Below are 21495 nucleotides of genomic sequence, written 5' to 3'. Positions count from 1 at the left end.
TTAACCTATATTATTGTCTTACTATTGAATGTCTTTCAGACGAATATCATCCTGACATTCTATAAAAATGAACCTCGTAACAATCGTACCTATAACATTCCCTCCTTTATAGAATTGTGTATTGCGTTTTAATTTTAATAGGAATACGTTTTATTTATTATAAGATACAGTTATTTTCAACAGAAAATGCGTAAGTCATGATCGAACGTCAGACACGCGTATATGCTCTTTTTGCGCATCTGCACAACGCGTTAAAAGTTTTAGATTCGATCTTGAATGTAGTTTTCGGATTAGATCGATAACATTCGTGTTTCTCTGCTAATATAAATTACTTACTGTACGGCAATATGACGTTTCATAAACCGGAATGAGGTTAAGATACGCGGTCGTCATACATTTATATAATGCAGTACAACTGAAAAGGAGACTAGTAAGACAGCATTGGGATTAGATAAGTTTATCTCTGTTTCCTTAACTCAAAATTGAATGTCAATAAGATACAACTGCACAATATGCACAATATGCGTTTATCTTTTTCTTTTCATATATCGAAAATACATCTTAATTTGTAAAACTGCATCGAGTGACAACAGCATTAATGGCAGATACAAAACCCTACTATTATTACCATGTCTATCATACCATGGTTTCATTTTCGTTAAAAATTACTCCAATGATGAATTCCATGTCTCGATACATGCATATCTGCTAAGGGTATTAATTAATTTCTTTTAAGCACCAACAAAGCAGAAACTCCCTGTTTCTTTTTTAATTCCAAATTTTAATCCCAAATTTCCAAAGCAACATTCCGTACAAAATGTAGGTTACGATACATTATTCTCTATTTCCATTTTATGAGATCTGATATTAAATGTTACAAGCGTCTATATGTTACATCACACTCTTCTCGCTTCCGTAACTTTCCTCAATATTCCTAGCGAGATAGTTTATATTTTCCGCTTGGAAGATGCGAGATGGTCGTCGGTTTGCATAGGCGTTATCGAATAATTTCGTAAATGAAACACGTTTATATAGTTATTTCCTAAAAGTTATGTCAGGAGAAATGGATTTCGGGAATAGGATTGCATGGGCCGATGGAACGTCATCGCGTTACACAAATCGCTATCACAAATTTCCTAATACGATCCCACGTATGCATTTACCAAATCGCATTACTAAATCTACCAAACTAGTCGACATGACTAATTCGTGATATAAATGCATTTGTTAGAAGTCGAATGATTTTTCGTAAAGTACACGTATGCCTTATTTTAAGCCTTGTTTTTTGTTCCTGGTATCTGTATTTTTTCGTCTATTTTCTATTTCGGTTTCTTGGGTAGGAATTTCACATCTTTTTGGTTGGTAGTACTAGTGTTAACCCCCGTGCCAGCGCTCATTGCGCCGAAATCAATGCGCCATTCAATGGATTTCTTTTTCTATCAATCTAAAATTGAACGTTTAATCGATATAATCTGTACTTGTATTCCATTTTCTATTCTTACTTTATGACATCATTCCCATGTTTTTTAGTGTATTTTTGTGAAATGTACGAATCATGGTACCTTTATACGTATTAAACGTATTCTTAACAACGTGAAGTGGGTTTCCTCGCGTTGGCCAAGTGACTCACAATAGAAAGTCAGTTCCCTTTCTCCGCTTTACAACGAGAATTCGATTTTTGTTTTTTCACCTCTGCACCCGCCCATATACGCGTTGCGAGCGTCGAGAGACTTTTTTCTCTCTTCTTTTTTCTTTTTTTTTCCCCCAAAGAGTTACGGTTTCACCCGTTAATTTAATTCCCTTTATTCGATCGCGTCCGACTATTTTTCCTTAGACGACTAGGTGAAGGTGAAAAAAGCACGACGTTGCCGATGAACACAGCTTTCCAAGTCAGATACGTTATCGAGCTGCCTCTTGATTCGATCGTGCCACTCGTCTTCTATGAAAGACGTAAAAAAGGAGAAGAGAACGAGAAAAATAAAGAAAAAAAAAGGAAAAAACACCAAGAGTGGGAAAAAGGAAAAGAAAATAAGATGAAAGATTGTGGTCGTTTTCATTGATCGTATAAACGAAACAGTTTCACGAGAGGGAATTTCTCGATACAATTGCCCGGTTGATTATATTCTGCAGATCTTTGACTACTGTCAGGATAAACATTCCTTCCAGTATGCATCGTTGATGAACATGAATTTTGTCAAAGGTGTGGAAGAATTTCCGGCGTGGAAATTCTGCTCGTTTGGAAAAATTGTTTCCCCGTTGGAAGATCGGAAGCAATGTTTTCTAAGAAGTCGGCGATATAACGCTATATACGTGATTGAACGATGGTGTAGTCGAGGATTCGAACGAGCTCCATTCGTGTACGAAGAAACAGCGATGTTTCCATAAAGGGGTGGGGGGCGGTCGTAATCTTTTATATAGGTCGCAATCGATATCACCGCAGTCGCCCTCCCACGAAACTGTTAAATTTCGTATAATAGTAATGAGACCTCGTAATTTTTTTCCTTTCCCCCATTTCTCTAATATTTATTGCTACTTTTATTCTCTGTCATATTTTTTCCTTCTTTTTCCTCTTTCGTTGGTTTTTCTTCTTTTCCTTTTTCTTTTTTTTTTTATTTGATGGTTTAACGACGAACGAAGAGGCGATAAATTTGCTAATTTTTCCTCGATCATAAAATATTTTAGGGAAATACGTTTGTTATTTCGACGAACGATGAGTTATTGATAAACGAAAATAATTGCAACGGCTCGATGCGCATTTCGTACCGATTATTAACGAAGCATCGGTGTTCCTTATCGCGATATTGATACGCCTCTTCGAGGTTTGGATGCGGAATTGCGAGGAGTGCCGTTAATCGTTTCCATGTTTAACAAATTATTTTTACAATAAACTCGCGATAAATGTTTTTGTAAGAGGCGGACAGGAAGCTTAATAGGAAGATGGTAACCATCGATGGTAACACGATGCATAGTGGTATAAGTCGAGCCATTAATATTTTTCATAAAACAGAGAAAACGTGTTGTGTGCTTATCGTTATAAAGAAATTTATTTAATTACGAAGATAAAGACACGATACTCGCAAGAGTTGAAATACGTGGCTATTCGAAATTCGTAAATTCTTGATTTACCCCACAATGATTTTTAGTTCGTCTTTACTTTTGATTCTGATCGAGTACGGTAAATTTTCTAGAAAATCGATGCCGAGTATTATTGTCGATAAGAATTAAATTACAGCAAGGAAATAATACATATCTCTGAAAAATGTCGTTCATTGTTCATCCACTTGCTAAGAAGCAAGAAAAAGGGAGGGTGCTAGGGAGATGATATTTTTCACGATCCTCAGCCACAGATCTCTCTATTGATTGGACAAAATTATAACATCGGTAAATCATTTATAAAAGCCGCCGTACTATTTATTAAACGAGTTACAGTTGCCACAGTGTTTCTCGTTGCCCTTGTTACTTAACTCGATCACGTTGACCCGTTTTTCCACGTAACATATTTACAGCGAATAGGCAGGAATCGAAAGCACACTTTGGAGTACGTCCTCTTTCCATCGGCCTGTTTCCCTGGAACGTTAGGTAACCATGGCGAGAAGGCAGCCTCGACGAGGTTGGGCAAATAGTAAAAATGAGAAGCACGTCACGATGTTTATACAGTTCTCAAAATTTCAGCGAAAAAGCTGGTCGACTTGGCGAATTTCGTGCGCTTCCTCCTACTGTAATTATTGTTATATACGCGAATGAAGAATAATGGGGCAGAATAAGTACAACGATCAGGATAAATGTCTGGTGAAATTGTATCGCGTTAACGTCTCTTTTAATAACCACGTTGCTAGACGATGCGCTTTTCCAACTTTCTCGTTCAAGTTATTATCTGCAACTCGCAGTTCGAACTTTGCCACGTTACACGATAATACGATTAAAAAAAAGGGAAGAAGAAAAAGTAAATAGACTCGGCTAATTATCGCTGTATAAACTAGCGCGAAAATAGAAAAACATTCGTTCGCAGCGAACGCTCTCTCCCGTCCGACTTTCCTTTCCTCTGTGTTCCCTCGTATGTGACTTTCTGTTTTGAGACATCAATATCTGATTTCTTTCTTTTTCTTTCTTTTTTTTTTTTGTAGTTTCGTATTACGATAGCTGTACAATGTTGAGCGGAACCCATAGTTGCTGCGTTAAATTAAAAAAAAGTCGTTCCTTTTGTACGCAGCCCGACCAGAAGCATGCTGGTTGGTGTAAAATCGCAGATGACAGGCTGGTTCAGCGGAGGAATTCCGGGATTGAGCCGCGGCGTTGGACAGGGAGCTGATGGCGAATCACAGGCGGGAAAACCTATGAACGGAGCCCAAATGGCGCAAAATACCGAGAATACCGTCGCCGAACAGACGAAAGACGACGACGCTAGCAGGTAAGAACTATTGAAACGTTCCATCCATTCTTCTGCCCAACTATGGAAAATGGTAGTAACTGCGATAAGCGTAATACGAGTTTCTTGGTATCTTCAAAGATGTAGTTAAACGTAACACACAAGCTAAATAAGTTAATAATATATTTTCTGCTTTTTAGATAAGATAGTGAACGTAGTAAGCTATACATACATATATGTGAATTTGCTACAAATTGTTTGTTTAATCGATACTGTCTTTCTCCATAGTTGGACAAACTTGTCAGAAGCAGTCTCGACCGTACCACGGTGAGGTTTTTTTTGGAAATGATATTGCGATCCTTTGCCGTTCGACTGAAATTCGACATTTTATTGCGATCGTGTCTGATAAAGTTACTTTAAGAGAGCTGCGATTTGCCTATGTTCTATATCTCAATTCACGTTATCGCACTGCCAATGTTTATGCAGATTTGTTGTATTTTCATCGTCACGTTGAAATAGAACTCGAATAGAGATTTGTTACGATAATTTGGATAACGAGTACGTTAATTTGGATATTCTCACATATTTTGTATATCTCCGCACATTTAGATTCACCAACAATGCACAATTTAAGCTTCGCTAGATTAAACTTGCGCTTTGATGCGAACGAGAGTATGTTCTGTATCCAGAAAACGAATGTAGCGAGAATAGAATGTTGAGTCGAGCTGGCTGTGCGACTGCAAAGGATCAATTAGTTAAAGAGTTAATAAGCACATTTGTGATGGCTCCCACTGTTGTTAGAACGAATTACACGCTTCTTTTTTAATTATTCGATCAATCGATCGATAAGGTAAGCGTAGGTATTGGAAATCAAGGTAGCTTGTACACCGTTTAAGAAGCCATTGAAGTTCACTTGTCACGTTCATGCACTGCGTAATTTATTTTCTTTCTCCACGTATACTCGATCTGCATCCTACGTTAAGCTTTCTGAAAATCGCTGTAGGATAGCGTTGATTGCACGATAAAGTGCAACCTTCCTCGTAGTTCCTCATTCAGTGTTTTTCTCGTCGCATTTACAGCGCAACTGGCGGAGCTGACAGTGGTCCAGCGAGTTTAGAAGGTTCTCCATCCGAGGACAAGGAAGGACAACAGGCATTCGGTGGAGGTGAGTCTCTGCAAAATTTTTCTCATCGTTTTCTCTACTTTCTGGCGAATCAGTACGAACGGCAGTCAGATACGTTACGTATTAATAAAATTTAAACGTTATGCAGGATATCGTGCAAGTGATCGTAAGAATTTGTTTGTTCGACACTTAATGCTGATATTCCGCAATGTTTCGGCGCCGATCATTTCCAACGGATACTTACCTTTACCTTTTGCGATGGTAAATGATTTTAAGCCGGTGAGTGGCGAAAATAACTGCGAAGGAAACTTTTAATTAGATCCAAGTTGGCAGAAACGAAGGAGTTGGAAGGACTTTTCAAGGAACTGACTCGTTGCCAGTTATGTTTGTTACGAGCAAGGAAACAGTTCTTGTTAATAAGAAAGTGCAAGGAATTCTATTTATCCTTTCGATGAAAGTAGCTTATTATAAAAAGAAGCGAAAACGAGGATCACTTTCGTTCAGCCTCCCAGTTATTTCTGCTTGATGTCACGACAAGTTGCAGGATCTTGACAGAAGGATTTAAGTTCGTCTAGTATGTTTATCAGTAAAAGACTTTGATAACAGACCGATTCGAGTGCTTTTGCGTGGAGTTAAGAGAAAAGACAGACAGAGTAGGATGAGAATTACGACGCAGTTTACGATCGTATTACCTTTAAGGCAAGCATGTTATTGCTATTATATTCCCCGATAAAACAGCGGTAGACAATAACGAATGCTCATTACCAGCCAAGTAACGTAATTTCTTGTTAGAAGCTTAAAAGCGAGGCACGCGATAGAAAGTTAAAACGTCTTCGACGTAATCGTTAGCGCGAACATCAAAGTTAAAAAAGTTTGAAAGCCAAAGAGAGGGGCAAAGATGAAATAATTTAAATTAAATTAGAAATTATTGAACGATAATTTAAATAAAAAATTCCTTCGCCAGTTCACGTCGTTGACAGTTAAATCCTTCAAAGCAAATCTGCAAGAGTATCGTCGACATTTTTCTAAGAGATTTATGCGTCTCTTGGTTGTCGGTTTAGAGATCACGAGCGGCATTTATCCGTATAAACGAGAAAGCTTCTTTCGTTTCCGTATGCGCGCTCGCGACGCACACCTTCGCTTAACTGTAACCTCGTATATACCAGAGATTTGATTTTTCCAAAGGTCCTTCGATGCGCATATCGAAATGTACGGTAGCTACGCGATCCAGTAAAAAATTCAACCGAGCAACTATCAGCGGTCTCTACCTCTCGGCTCACCCACGTTCAGCTTGTCCGATTAATGATGCAGTTCTCTTCGTCGATAAAGTTTAACGATTTGATATCGAGACCGCTATCGTGTTACTCACCTATTAAATTAGCTTTCATAACCCGTTCTGTCTTTCCTTTTTCCTTCTGCTTCATCTCCGTTAGCCGTGCGATCTCTATCTTTTCCCTTTCCTTATTCCTGTCTCTCCATTCCGCTTCATTTCTATTTCCTCTTCCTCGCCATTAACTCGACTCCTATTTTATTCCACGGGAAAAATCTATACCGTTGCCGGCTCGTGCATTCGAAAGAAGTTCGTTTCTCTTCTGGAGTATACGGTAGCGCGATTTTTTCATGTCTGCACGCAAAGACAGCGCCAAATTTCTCGCGCACAGATCTCATCAATAACGTTTAGTCAGGAACGCGATGCGAGGTAGCTGGTATTTTTTCTGTTTCCATCGTATCACGCTCTGTCGTGTACATATTTCTTTGATAGAAAACACTTGTACGAGCGAGCTAGCGTCAAGAGAAATAGGTGGAGCGGATGAAAAAATAAAAGAAAAAACGAAGGAGACGTTATATCGTTGATTATCATTGAGAGGAAGCTCGATGAGATTTACCGGCGTCGGTTATTGCGATATTTTTCAACGTGAAATACGAGACAGTCGCTTGAAATACGGTAACGCGACGATGGATACAATTTATCGTTGATTCGCATAATCCATTCGTTGACGATCGATCGATAGATCGTTCACACGGTGTCGTATATTTCTTTTATTCTACAGAGAGCAAAACAAAGTAACAGGGCATTGATAGAGACCAATTAATTTACGATCATTTTGCCAGATGCTCGTCACGAGTGGAACATTTTTATTCCTGCTGTTATAATTAATTTATTTATTTTTCCACTCGATTTCAAGTTGAAATGTTGCAGAATGCAGACGAACGGAATGCACCGTATTTTAACGTCGACCGTTGCTGTTTTTTTTTCTTTTTCGAGCGTTATTAATCGCTTGTTTCAAATTTCGCTTCAACGTTTCAGAGAGAAAAATTGGCTAGTACGATTTAGAAATAAATACAATCGAATATAAATTTAACGCAAGATTATGATAAAGTTTATCTTTGCTTTGCACGGAGAAGCTCGCGACTGTTCACGATTCGATCGCAGACTCTGCCAACGAAACGATAAAAGCTGCGCTTAATTTTCGTAACGCGTATTTGTACGCGTCGAATGACTTTGTTTGCTACTTTCAGACGGAAATATCGCGCCGTTGATGAAAATGTCGACTCATGATGCAGTTCGCGTCGTTTGTTATCACGTTGAAATATTTAAAAGCCTTTGTCGCGCTGCCAACAACGTCCAACAACGTTTCCACCTGTCGTTTCATATCGAATCAAAATTTTAATTTGCCACCGTGTCGAGCGTCGAAATGGTCGTTGACACGTTCGTTCAAATTCATCGGCGATTCATCGGCGTAGATTTTGCATATTCTATTGTATATACAGGACGTTTCAAAATTTGTGAAGCTCGAGGAATACATTTTTTAATCAAAAATATAAAATACAGAGTTCATACGAATATGATCTGTATATTGGAAAGTCGATGGAACTTTAATACACTGTCTATGAAGAAGCAATAGGGCCGTGGATCTAAAAGATCCACGAGGAGAAGGATAATTACCTTCTTTTCTTTAATTTGTTCCACGTTTAATTTTCCAGATGTCTAATACGATATCTTCCGGTCACATTTTATTATCAATAGATCGAGTCGCCTTTTTACTATCGCCGAAGATAATATATCTTTTAGTCATATCGTTATCAGCAGTCTGTTAAATTCGAATTATTTGCCACTTTCGTCTCGCAATAATTTGTTATAATTTCTGGGAGTACTTAGAGTCTTCGATCTCTAATAAGTTTTAGTAGATAACATTGAAGTTTACACTCTGCTGATGTTGTATCCGAGAGGAACATTAGCAAACTTGAAAAACATCCGAACACTCTTTCAAAAAGGGAAAGATACTCGATAAGTCATGTAAATTCTTTCGTTCGAATCGAAGATGCTCGTTTTAAATGATTACGTAGAAAGCCTTAGTCTTATTTCCGTATACTTGAATCACCTCTGAAGTATACATACCTACTTTTTTAGAACACCTTGTGTATAACCCATTATAAAATCCTATCGTTCAGAATTTTATCCCAGTCGCTTGTTTTCGCGCATAACGAGGTTACAGATACGCTGGAAAAGCGTAGAGAACTTTTCTTGGGAACGATATCGATCGTGCTCCCCTATTTCACGGTTCTATACGTATCTCTGCTCGATTCCACCCCCGCATCGGTAGACAAAGTATGAAACTTGGAAATTATACGTCTTATGCTGCCAGTCGACCAGATCTCTCTTTCTCTCTCTTTACCTCGATTGCAGACTCGATGCAAAGCAATTGTTTTTCTCTTTAACGTAATGTTATTATAAATCTACGTAAAGACGCATGCAGCATATTGAAATTTCTTCTCTTTATCCCTCCATATTGTGTTTTATTGTATTTTTATTTGATTTTTATTCGATTTTTATCCTATTTTTATTCTATTCCACAGAGATTGTCAAGATATGTACAGATTTTTGGAAGCGGACAAAGAGCGATATAATCGTTGGTCTGCGGCTGACAGCGCGTTTTCCCGATATTAGATTTCCAAAGCTCGGATGTACGTTATAAAGCGGCGATCGAAAACCGCTCTCTTTTTTATCCTCTTGTTTCAAAAGCGCAACGACCATGTACAATTTGAAACGTGCTTTCCTTCTTGGGTTCAAATAATCAAACGCCACTTTTAGGCCGATCGGTGAATCGTATCCAGCGTTCGTCTGCACGTACATATATTTCCTCAATGAAACACGCGAATACTTGTAGGAGCAGCAATTTGCACCTACATAATTTCTATATCGTATCAACGTTTTATCCTTCGCATAGTACATTGTGTGCACATGCATTAGTCGTATATCTTGTATCGATTTCTCTTACGATATGGTTGAGCCACGAATCAATATACACACGAGGCTCTTACATTATACATACCTTAACATTATACATACATTACCGCTTGCTGATGTAATAACATTACTGGTATATCTGCAATATTTGCATACTCGCTAGACATTTAAAGAACCGAACGTTTAGATAAACATTGCTGGGATAATCGAAAGCCTATTAATATTTAACGTGTTCCAGATGTTCTAACAATGTTACCATGCAAGCCATGATATCTAATACACTCAAAAACAAATTTTTCAAATTCTGATCTCTTTTAATCACGAATGACAAACTTGGCATTTTCAACTTTAACGTTTCCGTAAAATCTTGCTCGACAAAATCACGGTTGTTTTGATACCTAAGCTCGGAAAATTCGTTTCTTCGCGGTCCCAAGTCGTCAGTACTCTCGTCACCTAGGAGACTCTCTGAACGTGGAAACGCACAAAGAATGGATGGCGGAGGCAAAGAGACGCGCCAAACGGGACATCCTTTTTCTTTCTTCGCGTTGGTTCCTCGTCGCTGAAATAGCCTCGTCAGAGAACGTAAAATGCAAAAGGAACGAGACTTTCGAACATTAGCAGAACGCATTTAATCAGCACGAACGAACTGGAAGGTCGACCAAGGTTGTACGTGTTCGTTGGCAGTTGTTCGAGTTACAAAGTCTATCGAATATCGTCTCCGTCACGGAATATATCGTTCAGTTGGTCGAAAACAGTACACGTTGTTTCTGCTCGCGGGCAAACTCGGCTGAAGATCGCGAGGCTGACGATGGACTGGAAACAATCTGACTAACGTCATTAGCTTTCGCGAGTAGAGAAAACTTGGCCGCGGAAACGAAACAACCGTTGCATAATGCTGTCGCTGAGGCGTCCCCGTGGCGAACCTGCTCGCTACCGAGCCAGGAAATAAAGCACGTCCTCGGCTACAATTGAGAAGTTACTTTACGTCGCTGCGGAGAACTTTCTCGGCCTGAGAATAGAAGTAAGAAAAAGGAGAAAAATGGTAAAATTCAGGCGAAGCGAAGAAGCTGCATAGCGCTTCGCCAACTGTGGACTGGTCACTGCATGCATCCTTAGTCTGCTATTCTCTCTAGCTTTTGTACGAGTACGAGCAAGACGTGGATATATTGGGTTGGAAACTAAGTGATTGCGGACTTTGTCAATACCACCTAATGTCAAAGTCCGCACTCACTTAGTTGCCAAGCCAATAGTCAGCTGAACCGACACAGCAAAGTTATAATAAATCGAAATCTTAAATGATGACACTCGTTACCATAGTCGTACTTAGGATACTTACACACGCTTTGAGTCTTAAACTTTGAACGCTTTTCATTAAGACCGTATGATATTAACACTTTACCGACTGATAGCCTATTAATCGGCTTTTTATCGTCAACGCTACCACCCGATAGCCTATTAATCGGCTTTTTATCGTCAACGCTACCACCCGATAGCCTATTAATCGGCTTTTCGTCGCCGACAATCTTTCTCATTATTTGAGCAGTAATTTGTTATTTAGCGCTGAGGTACTTTGCTCAGTTGCGTCAATTGCGTTGCTTTGTAAGCTGCCACGGTTTTATACCAATTTGAAGAACTTACCGTTCGCGATGAACGAAAAGAATGATATTTGTGATAATGATAAAGTGTTAAGTCTTCTCTGTGCCCCTTAAAATGATTGAAGATACTCGTTCTCGAGTAGTCGAATTGTAACGATCATATACGTTAAAATATTCAACGTCCAATCAATTGTACGACTAACTGTTCGTCTTCCATCGATTATATATCGATCATATACGTGACACGAGAGAGGCAGGGTAAAAAATAAGTTGGAGGAACTGGCGAGGATAGCGACGGCAGAGTTAACGAAGCAGCGTATCGACCAGCGAACACAGCACGACCGTGTAAATTCAGGAACGTAATGTGCTGGAAATAACGACAACGTTGTATCCTTCAAGGAGAGGATACACGCTTCTTATACAGGATCATAGTCCTCAAGTGCTCAGAATATTCAGGTACAACTACGTATTTGTACGCGAAACGGGCGAGAATCAACGAGCCGAGTAACGGAGTCTGAGTGAAAAAGCGTTTAAAAAAATAGGGAGGGCCACGGCGACGGCGAAAGAGAAACAGGATCTCCTGCACAGGGTTAACAGATTCGTCCTTGTCCTGCTGCATGGATCACCTAGATACGTCATTGGACAGTATCGAACCCTGATAAAGAACCTAGAAGAACATAACCGAGATTGAAGACACGTAGATCTTCTTTCTCTGAATTTTCTCGCCAGTCTCGTACATGTACATATAAATTGCAGTGATTTCCCGCGTGGCTGAGCAACGATAGATTGGTGGATTCGGGAAATAACATTTACCACGAATTTCATCAGGAATTTCGCTGCCAACATAACTAAATTCAGTCGGCAAGTAAATGTCCTTCGTGTGGAGCGGCTGGACCCATCCTCGTCGATCGATACAACCGCCCAAGCGAATCTTCTCTCGCCGAAATTGCTGGCTACGACGTCGACACGCCGGAAGTTAGCGTTGTTAGCGCGGAAGCTTTACGCCTGTTTTTCGTTGCACCGCGCTTCCTCTTTCGCCTTTTCGTCGCTTTCTCTTAGCGAAATTGATTTATCAGAGAGTAGATTGCAGTTTGTGAAAGAAATTAGTTTTCGTCATATTCGTCGCCTTTGGTTCGTGTCAATGAAACGAGAAATACGCGAGACCCGTTGCGGAGAGAACGTGACACAAATTCATAAATATCTCTATAATTCTTGTCTCGCGAGGGCGAAATGTAGTTCTTTCGTCGTAGAACGTAATTCCGTTTCCCAGAGGCAAATTAAACAGAACTCGGTCATCGATATGAACGCGGAGATGGAAAGGGAAAAGGAGGGATGGAAATAAATGCATCCAGAAATCTCAGACTCTCTGAAAAGCCTGCCCCATATACATAACACCGTAACGAAAACTAAACGAGGAAAGTTCTGTAAAACCCCGGGAGCTTAGTTGGAACGGCGGCGATTTTTCTACCGGTCGACGTTGCCTTCTACAGATTTTTCGCCGGATTTAACGGCAGCGGAAACGCGTTAAACGGTCAAGGCTATGTTTTGTCGTGGTCAAAGAGGGGGAAGCCGAAGAGAACGAGAGACAGACACGAACGATCGGAAAAACGGGCAGAAATTTCCACCGACGAAATGCGAAGCTGATACGCGTGTCTGTCAGATTGAGGCCGGCGGCGCGGTGGTTAGCTCGCAGCTGGGTTTCGTATTTCTAAAATCGCGCGGACGCACCTACGCAGTTGAAACCGCGTGAAATTATTCGCGCTGGCGGATCCGGACAGAGCAGCAGCGGTGCACGGGTCTCGCCACCGCTTTCACGAATTTTTCCGCTCGTGGTTTGCGCTTCGCTGGGTCAAGGTTGCTACCGATGCGCTTTCAACGCCGCGAATCTGGGTTGACTGATGCCACATCGTAGAAATATAACGAACGACGCGACGTTTTGGACCGCTACAAAACTTTTCCCCCTCCTTCTTTTTTCATTTTTTGGTCGCCTGTTTCGTAGCTTTTTTTTGTTATCCTTCCCATTTTTTTCTACTCCTTTCGTATCGAATGAATTGCGACCGCGCTATTCTTCTCAGCGTTGCTGCGGTTAGCTTCGTTTTTCTTTTTCCCGTTTTCTAGTTCTATCGTTATTATTTTTTTTTACTTTCCTTTTTTCCCGATATAAAAGAATTTGGAGATTGGAGTCAGTTAGGTCTCGTTGCCTTCAAAGCTAGAGAAAGATTCCAGGAATACTTAACCAGGCCAAGCTCTAGGAGTTGGCATCGATCCTTTTCTATAATGGAGCCTGCATACTTAAACGAGGTCCCCGGAGAGACATTTATCCCGGTTCCGGGAGATTGTGTCGGCTTCTGGCAAACAATTGTTAAATCGTGCAATTTTCATCGAGCCTGCTTCCAAGCTGGACTAATTGCACGCACTAATTATTCTGTCAAGTAAACTTAGAGGGACAAAGAAAGAGCGAATTGTCGCTCGGTTTGAACTTTCTGGCGGCGAAAGCTGAGTTAATTTCGACTTAGATTGAGGATTCGCGTTTATTACTTTCCACGATTACGCATTATTATTCTATCAAATTATAAAGGTGAATTTATTTTTTTAACTAATTTAGTTACTACTAATTATAGGTTTTCATTTGCTTCTTTAGTACTCTGTCTACTTTTATCCAACATTTTAAAGAAGATTATAGTTTTCAAATATAAATAGTTCCATTAATAGGTTGATAATAATCGGATTACTTTTGACGATTAATATTTATCTACACACAACAAATACAACTGACTAAAAAACAGTTCGATCAAGAAACAACAAATAAAAATAATAAACAGACTTTAAGATACTAGACATATTACATTCTGTGCGTGTGTGAGGCAATAAATTTTCCATAAAAGTTTTATTAGTTTATTATTAAAGTTACATTTTCCAGGATTATTCGATGATATCCGTCGTCATCTTCAAGCGTCCTGTCAATTACAAACACGAGTTTATATCTTGATCTTGCGCTTCCTATAAATCTGTCGGTTCTTTGAATTTTTTAGCTTGTCACATATACTTCAGAATCCTGGAACATTGACCGTCGTCGGCCGACCTTCTTTTCCGCTTTCCACACGGGAATTAGCTACTCTTATTTGATCCCCTTTACGCTTCGCCTCCGTCTAAAGAGAGCTTTCCGTTGCGAAAGAGATTACCGTTGCTTCAGCGGTCAGATCGAAGATGCTAACGAGCCGGTATCCAACAGCTGCCACTAGAATTAATTACGGACGGCCGTAACACCACCGGTGCACTTTTCCACGGCTGTTTCGTCGATCTGCTCAAACAAAGCCAGTCGTTGGAGAGTGTTACCCCTTCGGGATTGATAGGATGCGGTGACGTGCACGAAACCTCCTGGAGACAGCCAAGCCACAAAGAAAGGGATGCAGCTAAAGGGAGATAAAGAAGCTTGGCGACTGAGAGGATCGGTCGATGGAACGTCGAACTCGTCGACTAAAGAACGCAGAAAGCAGGAATTTCGTCCTCGTTATTTGACCTTATCTCTTTGGAAGTTGCACGAAAGGTATTTCACAAAGACATGGTCGGACCTTAAGGATGTTACGAACAAAGTACCTTAAGCCTGGATGAGTATATTATTATTTTCGGAGTTAGGAGATATACGAGTTGGCGACAATATTTATAGCAATTTCTATACCCCGTGGCTATCGTGTTCGTGGGATTTAGATTCGCTGGAATTTTATTTATGGAAACGTTCTAAAGGTATCGTGCATGACGAACCTCTCACGCTTCGTTCGAAGTACAAGCTAAACGCTTTGCGTATCACGTAAAAATGTTAATGAAAACAGTAAAAAGAAGCAACGGATGATATAAACAAAATGTTATGAATGTGTTTTTACGTTGCATGGTTTAATAATATAAATGAAAACGTCGTCGATATGTTAGATACGATATTGGATGCTGGGAAAGTTTGTTCCGATTTTTACAGAATTTAATAAAATAATAAATTTTGAAAAATTGTATTCGAGCGTATCACGTTAAAAAACGTTACTAGAAGTATCTTTAAACATGCTCTTTGATCTTCATTAAAATATTACACCTGTTAAATGCTACTCGGAAAGTTCATTCGGATTTTGAAGGATTTTGATCGACATAGAAAATCCTGTCGAGAAGTTTTTCGCGGAAAAATTTTGGAGGGTCTGGAGGGTTGGAATATTCATGTTGCGCGAGAGGGAGAAAGATTGCGGAGCAAAATGACGCCTATATAATTCAATAAACGTACACCAAATCTAAATGTAAATCTAAATGAACTTTCCGAGCGACCTTCTGAATCTTTTCTTTTTCGATCGTCCCAAAATTACGCGAGAATTTAGGCTATGCGCTTGTCAAAGCATACCGTTTTCAAAGTGTTAAGTTATAAATTGAAACAGCGCGTGGAAAATGTTATTTCATATTGTCGAGAGATAAAACAAAATCCGGTGATCTGTCAACGCACACGGACTCTCACGATAAAACGCACTGGAACGCGTATTGAAATGGACATAGGTCGTGCTGAATATACGTTGTTCTCAGAGGCAATAATTATACTGCGGATGTTTATGCAAATTCATATTTCTACGAACGTAATTAAACAAACGGTACCTACACGAAGATTCGTTTCATTCACTAAATTTTACATCGAGTACTTTACATCGAATATTCGAATATACTATATGATACTTTGTGTATCATATAAATACCGTACATTTTTCCATAAATGGATAGATATCTACAGTCTACCAGTGGTATTTGCACTCGAGTTATCAACACTTATTTACTCGTTTTAACGCATACCATTCAGCTGCGAGCAATTCTCTGTTTCCCTGTTTACTCTGTTTGTATAATAGATGAAAAACAAAGGTGAATTTATATCGTAACTCGATACACACTCTGGAAATTCAGCTTCCCGAACGTCTACACGAGTCGCTATCGTTGACCATTGCCGGAAGAACAAGAAACAGGACAGAAAGGTAGAGCCAGGTTCTTTGACCGACCTTCCGGAAGATGTTCAGAGTTCGATGACACCAAAGTTCCATTGACTTTCGAAGCCTCTTCTACGCTGTCCTCTTCACTGCGATACTCTACGTGAGTGGAGTAATTGAAATTTGAGAATCGCTGAATTCTTGTATCGCGTTTCCAGTTTTCCAAGCGAACGAACTCGCATTTATCGCGCCAAAGAGAGATTTTGCAAAAGAGAGACAAAGCGGTTGTTCGAGTGGCCGAGTTCACTCGAAAACAACAAATATCGGCCCTGCTATCCGGGCATCCTGTTCTCTGCATGCTCGTGTTTCCACGCGAATACGCTGAAAGATTTTCCGACCTGGCTGTCGTTGGAAGTTCAATGCACCGAGGACAGGGCGCAACGACTTTCAGAGTGGTAATAAATCGAACAGGATCGGGGCTTGGAAAAGAGGAAACGAAGAAGAAGGGAGGCTGGTAACCCGAGGATCCCTGCCGGCCGAGTCAAACGTTAAATCCACTTCTGCTCGGCTAAAGTCGTCGTAGGTAGGATTATTAAATCATCGAGCCGGTAGCGCAGTAAGGAAACCAGTAATTTTATTTACCGTTGCATCCGGCCTGTCGACGTATATATTCCCGCCGCGTTCCTCAGGATCGAACGCCAACGCCCTCCCTTGGGAATAGCAAGCGAGCCTACGAGGTATTTTTAAAGGATGGCATGACACGTAGCCTCGCCAGCACGACCTCTGCACGCCAGCAAAAACGCTATTTAAGCGTTCTTTTCTTTTCCGCAGAAATTCTTTGTCTTCCGAACCAACCCACCCCGCTGTGTCTGGCGTTTTTCTCTGTTCAGGTTTTTCCTTCTTTATTCCCCCGGTGCTCTTTGATTTCCCGCTAACTGAACTGGCACGAGGTTAACACGATGGAGGCGCAAGGTCGATGTTTGATTAAACGTCAGTCGACGCGTCGTACAATTCCCAAAACTCAGACCCTTTAATGCCGCGTTGCGCGTCCAATGAGGGTACCGGTTCGACTCGCCGTGCTTTTGCTTTTATTGTGAACGAGATCAGCGAATAAAAACGTAGAGGATCGATGAGGGCTAGGATATTCTATGAGCGAGTGTCGTAGCGGCTGATGTAAAAGATATGAATGGGTCGTGCAGAGAGGCTAAAAGCAGATCCAAGGAGACGAGGATGACCCGAGGGGTGGGTGTCGCGAGTTTGAATTAAGATCGTTCTCTCGAGATTCGTACATTCATATCGTGTCGCGCTCATAAAGAATCACTAGAGCAAGGAAGTTGGATTATTTTTTATTAAGAAATCACATTTTCTTCGAGCTGCGGCATAATTTCAGATGGAACACAAGGGGCTGAGAAAGGATATCGTAACCTAAATCGTATCTGATTTGCATTACACCGTGTGGATCTCCACTTTCGAATAATCTTTAATTCAAAGAAGATTATCGACCTCTCCTTGAAAACGCTCTGGAAATAACTGTTCCGATAATCGATAATCCAGCCACCAAGAGCTTCCCTCATCGATATAGAGTTTGGAAACAACTTGGCCTTCTGAAAATTTCGTGTTAGACAGTTTGAAACCGTAATCTCATCGAACTCCGTTTCTCCCCATGAAACGGAACTTTCACCCTTTAAGCTTCTTCCACCCACGGCCAAGCTGTTTCTCTTTTTCGAAATTCGAACGACCTTAAACCGGATTTCGCTGGATAAATACGGTGCGTAGGTTTTATGCTTAATAACCAGAGACCGTGGCACGGAGTTATCGCGAGCCGTTTATACGTCGCGTATCGTCGATCTTCGTGTGGCTTTCCCCCCTCCTCTGTTCTTTACAGTCAGCAGCAGGTCTGAAGCTCAGTAGACCATCGTCTGGCGAAGAATTGCGCGTCACGTACCCGGCATTTTTCCCTGAATTTTTCCATCGACGTCGAGATCTCCTCGAAAAGAGCGCTCCGCCTTATCGTTCCTGCATCAAACCGAAAGACGCTCTCACGAAGATTTTCGACGTAGTAGCTTTATCACGTAAAAAAAGAAAAAAGAAAAAATATCAAGAACATCATGAAAGTCACCGTAAACTCGTACGTTAAGAGTGCAAGGCGTGGATGATGTTAACGTATCGACTTGGTTATCGCGTGTGAATCCAATCTCGAGGTTGTTCCAGAGGAAAATTTCAGTAACCTCGATGGCGCGTCGCTTGTGACCCGGACTGGTGCATTCTATCGATTTATCACCGATTAACAGGGTTACAGTGTCGTAATATTTCTTATTATTGCCGCTGTTAAATACGTGACCGTGGTAAATTATCCGGAATATATTTGCCCAAGGGTTGATCTTGCCAGGTAACAAATCACACGGCGTAACCCTTACACGATGCGGGATCCGTACGGAACTTGGCACCTGTTTGGCGAACGTTGGTGCCGTGCCAGCAACGATGAAAGTGCCGCGTTGATTCTCCTTTCGTTTTTCATCCCCGTCTTTTTATTTTACCCGTCTCGTCGTCGGCCGACTCGGTCCATCGTCAATTTAATCGCGTAACACCGGAATTATTGTGCAAACGCGGTTTGTCGAGTCACCTCGATCCTCTGAATTTCCTGCATTGAGCCTTCGTTTAGTCGGATGAAACGAAGGAATAGAAAAATTGTAAAGGAAAGAGCGTTAGGTGGAACGAGGGAGGAATAAAAAAGATGGAAAGACGGGTGGAGAGAGGAAGGTCGAGGAAGAAAGACGAGGATGCAGCAACATGAATCGAAGTGGCTCAATTTGGTTGATTAAATTGGCCTCGATTTACGTCGAGAACCAAGTTACTCCAACCAAATAACACAAGCAACGCCCATGGTTTATTCCCGTTAACGCGCGACTGCTTTGCTGCGTAGCGGCTAATTTTCCATCAACTTTCTAAGCTGCTCTTTCCATCGTAAACCTTCCATTACGAATTTCTTTTGAAAATAAGATTCGTTGAATAACGTGGAATAAGCTGGGATAAATGCATTAAAAGAATCACCGTGTTTCGAGATTCGCTGGCTGACTGTCGAGATTAGGGTAATATGATCCTGAGGACTGTCAGCTATTCCGTCAGCTGGCAATTTGGACGCCAGATACTCGACCATGATGGCGCAAGGAAATTTTGTCTCGGAGATATGGCAAAAGGTGCAGTAAACTGATTGTTGTTCAAATTTCGCCAGTTTTAAGGCTCTTAGTAAAATTTTGATTAATTAAAACAGTCGGAAAATTTCGTTCGTTTCGTTGTACATGGATCACGGTATATATCGCAAAATAAATTATCCAATGTATGTGTCGAATGATACTTGTGTATGGTATTACAGTTACACACAGGAAGATTAATTAAATATTGATTACTAATTGACTAATTGATGGAACAATACAAAGTTTGATTAGACAAATATTAGAATTGGTATGCTCTTTCGTTACGTACACGTGTACACAAATATTTTGAAACGATTACGTGAATTGATCGACATCATTGAAAATCATTCCAAGCCAGCGCGAACTGGTATAACGCACGACGAATAGCGGTTGATATTCGGATACACGTCCTTTACACCGGACACAAGGGGGCGGGGGGTGACTTGATCCCGGAATCTAAATGTGTCAAGCAACAAGCCTATTAATTAGTAACCGTTGACCGGTCACCATGAGGTTTGCTCAGATGCACCGAGAGACATATAATGGACAGATGATTTGCAGAAACGATGTCGATGATATTCATCTCAATCTTTCCCCTATACATTTAATTACTTTGCAATGCATTGCCAAATGCATGTGAAAATCGCGCAATACAGCGGTTTGAAACAGACAGTTAATTATGGCTTGCAAAACAAAAGTTTCGAATTTCAATGAACTTCGATATACGATTTAATTAACAAAACGGCTACGGTGCATTAAACCGTTATTATTAGACCTTTTCAGAGCGTTGTTTAGTCTATCGACAAGGAAGTGATTTAATCGTTAAATATACGTACAATATAAATAAATACGTTAATTTCGTTCTCGATATTTACCATTAGATTTTCAATGAAAAGCTTATCGATGTGTAGCTTGTGCCACATTGGCGTACGAATTGTTTCACATTCAATGTTTCCGTTTACATTATTTTTTAACCAAAATTTCCCTCGTGCAAAATAAATGTTTTCTCTTGCTCATATGGAAAATGATAAACGACAGCCACTGCTATATGCAGAAATTTTACAAAATACCTGACGATGATTACAAAAAGACCTGCAGATAATTGGTTAACGATTTCCACGTTTTCCTCTGATCTGCATTTGAATTGAAAAAAAAAGAGAAAAATACAGAAAATATAACGGGAGAAAAGAAAGAAGCGAAAATACAAAGAAATAACTTTAAAACTCGACCATTTTTTTTTTAATTTTCACAAAGTTTTCTCTATCGCCATTTCGCCGCGCGAAATAATATCCCTTCGTCAGCTAATTTTTTTTGAGCTCGAACGTTCCCACTCGCCAAGGTGCTTAATTTTCGTCGCTCACGCTGATAAACGCTAGAATACCCGGCAGAGATCCCGAAGTGCGAGAAATTCGACTGACGTATCTGGGTTTCTCGCGTTTGTGCAACGTTTTCACGGAGGTTGGGATGACAGCGAAAGGTAGTCTGTTCGCGTTTTCCGTCGGACGTTTTTCCGCCGACCGGTCTCCATTAAATTCCACCCGGTTGGATAACGTATCACCGACTCGCTCATTATTTTCTTCCTTCTCTCTTTCTGCCGTAGTTTCAACGAAGGCACTGGCAGGTGCTAAAACTCTGGGCGGATTTTTGTACAGCGCCGTGAACAAGGCTGGGAAAACCGTGGTCGAGGCTGGAGCAAAGATCAAGAAGACGGTCGAGGAGAACGTGAGTTACATCAATGTTTTACGTCATATCTTTCCGTCTATTATTATTTTCTGATTCTTGTTTCCTTGTCGTTGTATATGGTAAATTGTTGTTCCGATGTTGAGCCAAACTGATCGACACCATTCTTTTCTCGCAAGAAACCGACATAAGTAACGATAAATTGCGAAATAAATTTGGAAACTAACGTCTGTGATATCATCGATAGCGTCGCTTTTCTGTTTACTGTTTTACTTTTCAATCTATGGAGTTGATCAGTTGCGAAGTTTGAACGACTCATACGAGGATTTAGGGAGCAATTAACAA

General features: G+C 40.5%; 1 protein-coding gene across 4 annotated transcripts in view; it reads left to right on the top strand.

Moving 5' to 3' along the window:
* Positions 1-21495, top strand: part of LOC122577588 (synapse-associated protein 1-like) — a 99650-nt gene that overhangs the window by 310 nt on the left and 77845 nt on the right. For 3 of the 4 annotated variants that reach the window (XM_043748957.1, XM_043748955.1, XM_043748958.1), the window contains exons 2-5: positions 4211-4408; positions 4655-4693; positions 5446-5531; positions 21071-21192. In XM_043748957.1, the coding sequence (XP_043604892.1) occupies positions 4211-4408; positions 4655-4693; positions 5446-5531; positions 21071-21192 (445 nt within the window). The remainder of the gene's footprint in view (positions 1-4210; positions 4409-4654; positions 4694-5445; positions 5532-21070; positions 21193-21495) is intronic. The other variant, XM_043748956.1, reaches the window with a different exon arrangement.

The sequence above is a fragment of the Bombus pyrosoma genome, linkage group LG2 (genome assembly GCF_014825855.1).
Source record: "Bombus pyrosoma isolate SC7728 linkage group LG2, ASM1482585v1, whole genome shotgun sequence".
Taxonomy (NCBI): domain Eukaryota; kingdom Metazoa; phylum Arthropoda; class Insecta; order Hymenoptera; family Apidae; genus Bombus; species Bombus pyrosoma.
The sequence above is the reverse complement of the archived record's forward strand: the minus strand, read 5'-3'. Positions and strand labels throughout refer to the sequence as shown.